Raw genomic sequence first — 12713 nt, 5'->3', positions numbered from 1 at the left:
AGGGATATTTCCTACAGTGGCATCCAGTACAAAAGCCGACACTGCCACTGTGAATGATTATAAAGTCGGTGTTACGAACATATAGTTCATTCATTCAGAGGGGAAGAATTCTTTTTGTCTTTTTGTGAACACCGCTTTCCAAACTGCTGACCGTTCTGGTCCGGGCGCTGCAGGGAATACAAAGTAATGGAGCCACAAACATCAAGAATCGCTTCATTTGGTATTTTTGCTCAGTTTGTTGAAAGTTGCTGTTTTTTTTGCGTTAAACGTTATCTTTTAAGTATCCCGACACAAAAACAGTCTTGTGTTGTGAGGTCTGGTGAACACGGGAGGTGGGGGGGTGATCTGCTGAATTAGAAGGTCTAGGAAACGAGCATCTCATCCACAATCCAGTAACATTCTGCTTTTCTCTTCTCTTCAGTACAGAACAGTTATAGTTCCAGTTCTTAAAACTCAGGATACTCGACACGTGACTGGAAAGCCAATAAATTTTTTATACTTTGCACCGGATGATAAAAATCCATTGATTCAACAACCTTTGATTTTAGAAATTACCCCATCTCCGGATGTCAGATATAAGACGTTACCTGGAACCAATACAGAAATGAACGTTTTAGGAATCGTCATTTTTTCTGCCACAATAGGTAAGCCCGTTAGTGTTAAGCAGGTGGGAGGGGTGGGGGGTCGTTTTATCCCCCGCATCTCATGTGACATTTCTTTTTCCTTCGTTAATGAATACACTTGAGGAAAAACTATTTAATAGATTTGCCTTCCCCATCGTCTTCTATGATTTCTCCTGCATTACTTGTTAAAGGGCCAGCGCTCTCCCTGCAAATCCTTTTACGGTTTATAGAATTGAACATTAGCTTGGGGTTATTTTTGCTCTCTTTGGCAATCAGTCTTTCTGCCTCCTCCTTTGCAATTTTTATCTTTTCTTTACATCATTTATTTTCCCTGTATGTTTTTAGTGCTTCTTTGCTGCCTTTTGTTTTAATAATTGAAACACTTGTTTAGTTCTTAATGGGTTAAACGCTTTCTTTTTTTCTCACTTATTGCCCCCCTTACAGTCTTATCGAGCCACATTGGTTTCCTTCTACTTGTAGTTCTTTTACTTTTAAAGGGTATGAGCTGCTCCCATGAGGTGATTAGGGCGTTTTTAACCCCTTCATGACATGGCCTATTTTGGGCTTAAGGACGCAACAATTTTTGACGGATTTTCTTCTCCGTTTATCAAAAGTCATAACTTTTTATTTTTCCGTCGATGCGGCCGTATAAGGGCTTGTTTTTTGCGTGGCGAACTGTAGTTTTTATTGGTGCCACTTTTGGGTACATTGACTATATTGTAAAACTTTTTTTTTTAATGATAGCAGGGAGAGAAAACGCATCAATTCTGCCACAAATTTTTTTTTTTACAGCGTTAATTATGCAGCATAAATGAGACATTCCATTTTTTCTGCAGACCGGTACAGTTACAATGATACCAAAATTCTTACATTTTTTTTAGGTTTTCCCACTTTTCTGCAATAAAACCCCTTTTTTTTTGGAAATCTTTTTTCTATTCTAAATTGCTGCATTCAAAGTCCTGTAACTTTTTTATTTTTCGATGTACGGAGCTCTATGGGGCTTATTTTTTGCGAGACGAGCTGTAGTTTTTACTGGTACCATTTTGGGGTACATTCGGCTTTTTTGATCACTTTTATTGCGTTTTTAGTTAGGTAAAATGCTAAAAATTAGCATTTTGCCTCAGTTTTTTAGCGTTTTTTTAGCATTTTTTTCCGTGCACAGTCAAAAGCATGTGCAACTTATTGTACGCGTCGTTACGGACGCGACAATACCAAATATGTGGGGTTTTATTTTTTTTTTAGCTTTTTTTTATGCTAATCTGAGAAAAAGCATAAAAAAATGTTTTTTTACTCTTTTTTTTTACATTTTTTTTAATTCATTTTTTTAATCTTTGTTTTTTTTACACTGTGTCCCTCTGAGGGACTTTAACCACTGCCCTGATGATCGCTGTCATAAGGCATGGCAGAGCTACTGCTCTGCCATGCCTTATCGCTTATACAGCGATCTCAGGCATAGGCAATACAGTGACATCGCGAGTTCCGGCCGGAGACACAGAGGGAGTCCGCTCCCTCTGTGAACTCTTTCCCTGCCGCAATCTACTTAGATCGCGGCAGGGAAGGGGTTAACAGCGGGGGGCGCATCTCCGATGCCCCCCGCTGTTGCAGCGGGACGCCGGCTGTGACTGACAGCCGTCTCCCGCTGCGAGATAGTGCGGGATCACATATGATCCCGCACTATCTCCAGGACGTAAGTTTACGTCCTGTTGCGGGAAGTACCAGGCTGCCAGGACGTAAACTTACGCCCTGCAGCGGGAAGGGGTTAAACTTCTCCCATTTGCTGTCTGTACTGAGGTCACAGTATATTCCTTCCTTTCGGATGGCTATAGTTTCCATTTTCCTGTTTGCAGGCATTTTGCAGTTTCCACACATATCCATCTAGAATGATACAATGATAGTCATTGGTCTTGTGGTTCCTGAATTGCTTGATCTTTTCCCATCTCTTAGATACATATTCATGCATAAATATATTTCATTGTTTCAGGCCTCTTGCTGGGTAAAATGGGGGAAAGAGGAACTCCGTTGGTCAACGTTTGCCTGAGTCTGAATGAAGCCGTGATGAAGATTGTGGCAGTTGCAGTTTGGTAAGAAAAAAAGAATTCATATTGGAGATAAAAATGATATGCAAAGGTGATGGAAATAACCAATATTTGATGTATGAGGGGGTGCTGGTAAGTATTGAGCTTTACCCAGAAAACATTGAGCTAGGAAGCTGAAACTGCCCCAGGATGCACTTGTGACGTCTCTCCTGCAGCTTCCTAAGTCCCTGCAAATAGAATTCTTTCAACCACTGGTCAAACAACTCATTTGCAGCATCTGTTGCCTCCCAAACTATTGGCCTTTTAGGCGTTATTTGAGATTGGGGAACAGATGGTAGTCAGACGGAGCCAGGCCGGGTGAATGGGGTGGATGGAGCTTCAATTGAAAGCCTAGGAAGGTCATTTTTGCAATACTGGTCTTTGCAGTGTGTGACGGGGCATTATCATGCAACATGACCGCTTTTGGAGAGCTTTCCTCAATGTTTTTCCTTAATATTTTGCCTCAGCTTTGTCAGTAACGAACAGTAATATGTTTCATTGATGGCTGAACCCTTTGGGAGGTCGTCTGCAAGCAGAACTCCCTTCCTATCCCAAAAAATGGTTGTCATGTGCTTCTGCGCTGACCTTTGCACACAGACGTCTTTGGCCTTGGGGAACCACTGTGCCTCCAGCCCGTACACTGTTCCTTTGTCTCTGGATCAGTAGATCCATCATCACCAGTTACCAGTTTGTCCAGGAAGTCTGACTCCTTTCTTGCAAAATGCTCCACAGCAGCCACCGATGTCTCCCCATGTCTCATCTTCTGGATCCACTCGGCTGTAAGCTTTCTCATTCCCAAGTCGTTGTGGATAACGGCACCAACTCTCTCCTGTGATATCCTCAGATGTGTAGTCATACTTCTGGCTGATACTCGGTGGTCCTCCATGATCATGTCATGGGTGGCTCTCACATTTGCAGGCAATGAGAATGAGACAGGCCTTCCACTGGGTTTATCGCTTCCAACACCAAAAGGGCTTGTTTTAAGATTTACAACCCAACGTTTAACTATTACACATGTAGAGCCACCGTCACCCAAAGCTTGGGACCTTCATCACGGATTTTCTTTGCCCCTTTCCCTTGGAGAAATAGGAATGTGATTATGGTCCTCAGCTCTTCCACACTGAACGTGTTTGGAGATGCCGCCATGTTCACTTTGGACCTGAAAAAAAATAGAGAAGTTAAGATCCTAGGTAGTTGGTTTTTGCATCATTGAGTATAGAAGTAGTACGCCCGGCAGTTTACAGCTGTCTAGCTCTGTGTTTTCTGGGTAAGGCTCAATGCTTATAAATAACTGGTTACTCCAGTTTAGTCTACTATCCACTAGTACCCCCAGGTCCTTTTCCATATCACTTTTCCCTAGTGGTACCCCATTAATTGAATATTGGTGACATCCGTTTCTCCTGCCCATGTGCATAGTCTTACATTTTTCAACATTGAACTTCATCTGCCATTTTTCTCCCCGATCCCCCAGCTTATCTCGGTCTGTTTGTAGCCGCACATTGTCCTCCGTTGCATTGATTATCTTGTATAATTTTGTGTCATCTGCAAATATTGATATTTTACTGTGCAGCCCCTTTATCAGGTGGTTGGTAAATATATTGAGCAGAATGGGGCCCAATACTGAACCCTGTGGCCCCCGCTAGCGATGGTGGTCCAATCAGAGTATGAGCCATTTATTACCACCCTCTGCTTTCTATCATTGAGCCAATTTTTTACCCAATTACACACGTTTTCACCCAATCCGAGCTTCTCATTTTATATATTAGCCTATTATGTGGCACGGTGTCAAACGCTTTAGAGAAGTCCAGATATACGAGAGCAATAGACTCTCCCCGGTACCGGCCTAGAGCTTACTTCATCGTAGAAACTGATCAGATTTGTCTGACATGACAGACCCTTCATGAATCCATGCTGGTGAGGAGTTATTCCATTGTTCTCCTTGAGGTACTCATCGATGGCGTCTCTCAGAATCCCCTCGAAAAGTTTTCCCGTTATTGAAGTGAGACTTACTGGCCTGTAGTTACCAGGCTCACTTTTGCTCCCCTTTTTGTAAATTGGAACCAGGTTGGAACCCTGTGTGGTACAGGACAGCCACAGGGAGTTCCAGTAGTGACCCATTCAGAGAACAGAAAGATTAGAAATTTCCAGGGAGGGGGCTCACAATGAAATCACATGACCCAAGGGAATTTTCCAGATAGAAAGGGATAACTAAACAAGGTAAGACTAGCTGATTATATTTTTATATATATGCACACATATACTGGGGGCTGGTTCCATCACGCAGAGGAGTGCTTCTCTAACTGTGGATTAAATGTTTGGGGAAGCAAGAGGGGTGAGACCCCCCCCCCCCAGGTGGGGTATAAGGGGCGGGTAAGAGCGTGTGAAGCAACGTAAGTGTATTCACCTTTTTTTAAGGTACTTTCCATTTGGAATCGTTTTCCTGATTGCTGGGAAAATTTTGGAAATGGAAGAGCCATCTGTGATTGGGAGGAAGCTGGGCCTCTATGCCATCACAGTGATGACGGGGCTGGCGATACACGGAGTGATTCTTCTGCCGCTGTTATACTTCATCATTACCAAGAAGAACCCATTTTCATTTATACAAGGAATCCTCCAGGCTCTTCTGATCGCTCTCGCCACTTCCTCAAGGTAAATCTCCGAACATGGCATAGATTTTATAATGGGGAAATAATGTGTAAATGATGTTTATTAAGTGACTGGGATTAACGGTACAGGGGCTTCCATAATCCCATCCCCCGCCGGAGAGAATGAGAAGAGAATGCATCCACCAATGGTAATCCTGCTGCACCACCACCTCCTCCAGCTGCAGCCAATCCCCATTTATACTGCTGGGATTTACTTTTACTTTTATTCCCCCTTACTAAGAGCCATAACTTTGCTTATTTTTCTTTTGACATGAAATCTACTGCGGCTATGAGCTTCTGTAAATCCCTCAGCCAATGGGAGCTCAGCCAATGGGAGCTCAGCCAATGGGAGCTCAGCCAATGGGAGCTCACCACCTTTTTGTTGAACCCCATTCATTTTCAGAACACTGTTAATCCAGGTGCAGAAAAGTCACAAAGTCATATATTTGTGAACCAGCATAATTTCTGGCAGAATCCTGGGGCAAGTTGTTGAATGACTTATGGGGGTATAATAATCTATTGAAAAAATGGTAATTATTTTTTAGGGACTGGAAAACAAACAGTCCTTCTCCTTCCCTTCTTTTCCCTGTGCTGACCTTGCAGTATAGATGACGCTGTATGCTACTTCTGCGGCTCCATACCAAATCCTATGGTTTTCAGTCTTTTACTATTACTGCACAATACACTTTCTTTCAAAATATGTTTATTGATTTTCCAGTCTGCAGAACGATATTGAATACAATGGCAAATGTGGGGCTACGGAGCTTGCATTACTTGGGGTGCTGGGGCCGCGGGCGAGGACCCCCTCCAGAAATTAGGAGATCGTAGCTACAGAAATCGAGCCACATTTAGTGTCGGACTGTTCGGGATGCAGGGCTGAAGGGCAAGCCCTAGGAACATGAAGCCCGCATCGCATCGCAGACCTCACGGTCCCATTTCTTCTCTGATTGTTGACCACCTGTCGGCAGCATTTTTAGGGCCTGGTGAGGGGGGTTCCCACTCCGCCTGCACCCCAGCAAACATTGTATTGAGTAATTTCCGACCACCCCCACCAAAATAAATAAAGTGCAATACAAACCGTTTTATGTATAACAATTAAAGACAGAGGGTAACATAAACGACAATAGACAGAGTATAAAGAGGGAAAAAAGACAGGAAAGGAAAGGGGAAAATCCGCCATCACCTGTCTCTAAACGAGGTAAATATTAGGTGAGATGGAGTGTAGCGGGGGAATGAGCAGCGAGCTCAGCTCCTATGTGAGGTCCCCGTCTTCATCTATAAAGATCCATCAACAAGCCACTTGGAAAAAGGAGAAGGAATTTTTAAGATCCACCCAGGCCGCCCAGATGTCGCTTTTATCGACTGACGACCGATTGGGTTCAGTCTCAGAGCTCCGAAGGTCCTCCATATATTTAATGTAATCTACAGCTTCTACCCAAGTCGTCCTCGGGATCGCTCCCCTCTGTCTCCAATGTTGTGAAAAGACGTGGCACATAGCCATGATAAAGTGGCTTAGGAGTCCCTTCTTGACACGAGATATAGGCAACATGGAGAGGAGGGCAATCTCAGGAGTCAAAACAATAGGGGTCATACTCACTCTACCGTGAACCCTAGCGATGTCCCCCCAAAGAGGGGCAATTAACAGGCAAGACCACCAGATGTGTAACATAGTTCCTACCTCCGAGCAGCATCTCCAACATTCATCTGTGACCTCGGGGAAGATTCTATGAAGTCTGTCCGGGGGTTCTGTACTATTGTGTGACAATTTTGTAGTTTAATTCTTGTGCCTTGATTGATATGGACATCTTGTGGGCTAACAAATAGGACTTGCTTCAGAGCTCCCCGGAGAGCTGCCTACCAAACATTTCCTCCCATCTCGCCTCCCATAGCAAGCGGGCCTCCCTCGTCCTCTCGTCGAGCAACAATCCCTACAGCAGAGATATCACGTGAGGCGGGGCAACAGATGCAACGCACAGCTCCTCAAAGGGGGTGAGGTCTGAACCAAGCGACCCAGGGTCCCCAAACGAACCCAGATAGTCCCTCACCTAGAAGTATTGCATCCAGGTGCCCGGTTTCAGTCTGTGGCCCCCAGCGAGGTCGCTCATTGGGCGCATGCCCCCTGCTCCCCAGACCTCTCGAGCTTGAGGCCTGGAACTGTCCGGGAGGATAGAAAGTTTCGATACTAACAGTGTGGCAGGAATTTTGGGATTTCCAGTGAGTGGTGTTAAAGGGCCAGGTACGCTTGTCACCTTTCTGCTCCTAGTTACACACCTCCACACCCCCAATAAATTCAAGGTGAGGGCGGATGCCCCCTGCCCTCTCCAATCTACCCTTCCCGGGACCCAGCAGGCTCCTTCCAAGTTTAGGCTATTCTGTTCAATTTCTAAGGTCACCCATGCTTTTTTTGTCTGAAAAGTGGATTATATCTAGGATGCATTTCCTTATTGCTGCCTTGTGGTATTGATCGAGGTCCGGCAAGCCTGCTCCCCTCACCGACCTAGGTCAAGATAAAGTCTTGTGACTTATTCTAGGCGTGAGGCCTCTCCATACAAATCTTACCAAGGCCCTCTGTAGCATGGTAAAGAAGTTCTTAGGGATGTTATAGGGCACTGTCTGGAAGACGTATAGGATTCTTGGTAAGATGTTCATCTTAAGAGCGTTGATCCTGCCAAACCATGAAAGGAGTAGCTTTGACCAGCCGTCCAGTTCTGATTCAAATATAGACAGCAGAGGTCTGTAATTTAGGTCGAAGATGTCTGATGGATTGGCCGGGATGTGTATACCTAAGTACTTTAGTGAGTCTACCCTCCAGGTAAAGGCGAGGGTCTCGCCTAATAAAGTGGCCTCAGATGACGGTAGAGATATGTTTAGAATTTCAGATTCTTGAGGGTTTATTTTAAAATTGCTAAGGCTTCCATATTTAGTGAGCTCTGTTATAATCTCGGGTAGCAACGTATCAGGGTTCATGACATACAACAGTAGGTCGTCCGCAAAAATAGAGATTTTATGTTTCATGCTATTCCCTGACATCCCATGTATCGCAGGGTTTCCCCACAAGGCTGCCGCCAACGGTTCCATCGCCAGTATGTATAAGAGAGGAGAGAGGGGGCAGCCTTGTCTGGTGCCATTCCGTATCTGAAAGGGTGCAGACAGGAGGCCGTTGACTCTGATGCGCGCTGAGAGCAAGCTGTATAGGAACATTATCCAGGAAAGGACCCTCGGGCCTAGACCCACCTCCCTCAACACCTGCTCCAGGAAATTCCACTTAAAGGGGTTGTCCCGCGGCCAAAACGAAAAAATTTTCACACCCCAGTCCCCCATGTTAAGCAAGCATCACAAACTACCCATGTAAATCATTTTTTTAGATCGTTTCTACTCACCATGAAGCTGTTTCATGAAGTTATAAAAATCTTCTTCCAAGATGGCCGCCGTCATTTCCCAAGGTGCACCGCTGGTCTTCTCCCATGGTGCACCGTGGATGTTCTTCTCCAGTCTGAGCTCCACTGCCAATTACAGCCACCTCATTGGCTGATCGGCACCACGTGATGGGGGCGGAGCTACGCAATGACGCTGAGAAGGGGGAGGAGCCAGGACGCAGCTCGTGAGCCCGGACCATCCAGAAGAGGAATCTTCAGTGCGCAAGCGCGACTGTTCGTGCGACCAGAGCAGAAGTTTAGTCGTCGCCATGGAGACGGGGACGCCAGCACCGGAGGGGGTAATTGTATAACTTCTGTATGGCCAATATTTAATGCACGATGTATATTACAAAGTGCATTAATATGGCCATACAGAAGTGTATAACCCCACTTGCTGTCACGGGACAACCCCTTTAACCCTGTCAAATGCCTTCTCGGCGTCTACCGTGAGGAGACACGGGAATACGGGAGCTCCGGGCTTTGTTGATCAGAGATATTGTTTTGATCGTATTGTCTCTGGCTTCTCTGCCAGGTACAAATCCAACTTGGTCTACGTGGATAAGGGACGGAATGTGAGGATTTAATCTATTTGCCAGGATTTTTGAGAATATTTTAAGATCACTATTTATGAGGGAGATGGGTTTGTAGCTTTTTCAGGAAAGAGGGTCCTTCCTGGGCTTCAGGATCACTGCAATATTGGCCTGCAGAGCCTGGGGAGGACATGGGCACCCCCGAGAGACAGCGTTAAACGCTGTCAGCATAATTTCTGACAGTTGGGCTCTGTATATTTTGCAGAATCTTGGTGTAAACCGGGCCAGGGCTTTTCCCTAATTTCAGATCCTCCGTTCCCAATGGGTCAAGAATGGACTGAATATTCGTCTGAGGAGCACTGGGACGCAGAGCCCTCGCCAACCACCTTCCACTTTTGTTACCATACTCGTAACATCCTGCCCGAAATCTGTCCCTAATGTGTGGGGTATTCTGGTCGAGTATGGCTAATATCTCGTGCCTAATATTAATTATTTCTATTAGTAGTGCCTCCGACCTCTGACCCTTGTTAGCCGTCTCGCGTGACTCTAAATCCTGAAACAGCTGTTTGAGTTTATGTGATCTTTCCCTCTTAAGTCTCACACTGTGGGACATAAACACCCCTCTCAAGGTACATTTCAGTGCCTCCCACTTCATTGGTGCCGGAGTCGTGCCGGATAAATGCGCCTCCAGGAAGGTCTCTATTGTTTTATCTATGTCGGCCTTACAAGCGGGGTCTTTAAGTAGATTGTTGTTTAGTTTCCAATTGTAACCTCTATAATCCTGTCTCGTAGGGTTGAGCTCCCCCAGGACTGGGGCATGGTTGGACCAAATAAAGTTCCCCATGGAACATTTGGGGGAACCATCTAGTAATTTGTGCAAGACAAAAATATAGTCTATTCTGCTGTACGAATTGTGAACCCGCGAGTGACAGCTAAAGTCCTTGTGGCACAATAATGAGTGTCTGCAGGCAGCAGTGAAGCATGGGGGGAGCGGCACAATAATGAGTGTCTGCAGGCAGCAGTGAAGCATGGTGGAGGTTCCTTGCAAGTTTGGGGCTGCATTTCAGCAAATGGAGTTTTGGATTTGGCCAGGATTATTGTTGTCCTCAATACTGAAAAATCCAGGCAGATAGTTCTCCGTCATGTAATAACATCAGGGAGGCATCTGATTGGCTCCAAATTTTTGCTGCAGCAGGACAAAAACCCCAATATCCAGCCAATGTCATTAGGAACTATGTTCAGCATCAAGAACAAAGAGTCCTGGAAGTAATGATATTGCCCCACACAGCAGAGAGAAGAGACATGAAGAGACAGAAGGATTTGAGCAAGTGTTCATGCACAGAATAGCTGTGACTAGTTTTCCAAGATGCTTGGAATGGCCTTCTTCCCAAGTTCAATCAAAAACTGTGTGCAAGTGTAGCTAGAAAAATTGATGCTGTTTTGAAGGCAAAGTGTCACACCAGATATTGATTTGATAAAAGATTTCTCTTTTATAAACTATTAACACTTCTATTTCTGAAAGCATTCTTTCTTATTTTTTTACACCTGCCTAAAACTTTTGCACAATACCGAAAGACATGATCCTGCATTTTTTTTTTCCTCTGGAGGGTGCATTGCTGATTCTCACTCCTCCTGACTTGACTACAACCCACTCATAAAGACATAACATCATGACGACATTGTACAGAAGTACTGCACAGTGGAGATGTAAATAAGTAACTGTAAACGCACCATAAACTTTACCAGCGGATCTGTGTGCGTGTCTCTCCCTCTTTCCTCTCCCCTCTGCTCCATAGACTTCAATGAGAAGTATGACTCATCCCCTCCTATAATTCCTGTTCTGCCTTTGTACCATCTCTAGTAACAGAAATAACATTGCTTAATAACAGGAAGTGGACAGCAAGTAAGGGGGAAGGCGCCCCCTAGTGACCAGCAGTTTATAGGGATTTTATTTGTACAACAATGTAATTTTATGTAAATAATGTGGAAAGTGAATTGCACTAATTATCACACCGATCATTATATTACACAAGATGTCCTAAAGTGCAGTGAATATAAAAGGATGCTATGCAACGAGCAGCAACTCATTTGTGTGGAAGGCTAGTAGTGACCATTATGTGTAGCATCTGCAGGGCAAGCGGGGCCGGGTTTACATGATTCTTCTTGGCTCCATTACTGTCTGCACAATAGTAGAATTCCTCATGTGGAACATCTTTAGCACCCCATGCAAGATACCCGTCCTGTGTAATACATCTGCTCCCAGGATCACCAGCCCAAACGTCTGCCTTAATACCTTCCTCACTCACTCACTCACTCACTCACTCACTCACTGTCGGCCCAACAACCAATGACTAAGCTATTTTGGCTCGCCTTATTGTGTCTTTGACCTTCTTTATGTATTTCCTTACAGTTCTGCAACTCTACCAATAACCCTGAAATGCCTGTTAGAAAATAATAAAGTCGACCAGCGTGTGGCCAGATTTGTTCTTCCAGTTGGCGCTACTATCAATATGGACGGAACTGCGCTGTACGAAGCTGTGGCTGCCATATTTATTGCCCAAGTGAATGAGTATGATCTTGATTTGGGACAAATCATAACGATAAGGTAGGCGCTGTCATCAAACAAGCAACATTCAGACTTTGTTGCATTTTTGAGTTGGATTTTGAATGTTGTATGTAAACGTAATGTAGAAGAATATTGGAGCCTTAGTAGAGGTGAGCGAGCATACTCCAAAGGCAAACTACTCGAGGGCGTAGTCCCTTATTCGAGTACCTGCCCGCTCATCTCTAAAGATTCGGGGGTTGGCAGTGGGCGGGGAGCGGCGGGGGAGGAACGGAGGGGAGATCTCTCTCTCTCCCCCATGCTCACCGCCGCAACTCACCTGTCACCCGCGCCGGGAGCCGAATCTTTAGAGACGAGCGGGCAGGTACTCAAATAAGGCACTACTCGCTGGAGTAGTTTGCCTTACCGCGTATGCTCGCTCATCTCTAAGCCTTAGTCCTCATTCACACATCATTTCACCATAGATTTGGCCTTGGACTCCAAAGCAAAACCCATGCTATTGTAGCACTTTACTAAATGCTACTAACATCCGCCCTGTGTAAGCTATGGGGAGGATTTCATTAGCACTTCATAGAATACTTACATTTTTCTACGTAAATTTTGAAAACTGTTGTGCAGAAAAACAGAATTGACCTTTCCAATCATTTCCTGGTTTCTGAGTCTGGCGGATGAACGTGGATTTGCCCAGCTGTGTAGGGCTAAACCCATGTGTGGATTCGATGGAAAATCACAGCAGAACTCCGAGGTCTGCCGTAGATTGCCGTGTGAAATCCCCATCGGAAATAAAGCCAATGTGGATGGGAAGCTTCAGTTAAATGAGGCTTTAGGGCTCTTTCACAGAGGCGGAATATTTCCACCGGG

General features: G+C 45.0%; 1 protein-coding gene across 1 annotated transcript in view; it reads left to right on the top strand.

The window, feature by feature from the left end:
- LOC136573688 (excitatory amino acid transporter 5-like) overlaps window positions 1-12713 on the top strand; it is a 94188-nt gene that overhangs the window by 57887 nt on the left and 23588 nt on the right. The window contains exons 5-8 of the mRNA XM_066574951.1: window positions 422-644; window positions 2605-2704; window positions 5114-5347; window positions 11700-11894. Coding sequence (XP_066431048.1) covers window positions 422-644; window positions 2605-2704; window positions 5114-5347; window positions 11700-11894 — 752 coding nt within the window. The remainder of the gene's footprint in view (window positions 1-421; window positions 645-2604; window positions 2705-5113; window positions 5348-11699; window positions 11895-12713) is intronic.

The sequence above is a fragment of the Eleutherodactylus coqui genome, chromosome 7 (assembly GCF_035609145.1).
Source record: "Eleutherodactylus coqui strain aEleCoq1 chromosome 7, aEleCoq1.hap1, whole genome shotgun sequence".
Taxonomy (NCBI): domain Eukaryota; kingdom Metazoa; phylum Chordata; class Amphibia; order Anura; family Eleutherodactylidae; genus Eleutherodactylus; species Eleutherodactylus coqui.
This window is presented reverse-complemented; position numbering and strand designations above follow the sequence as displayed.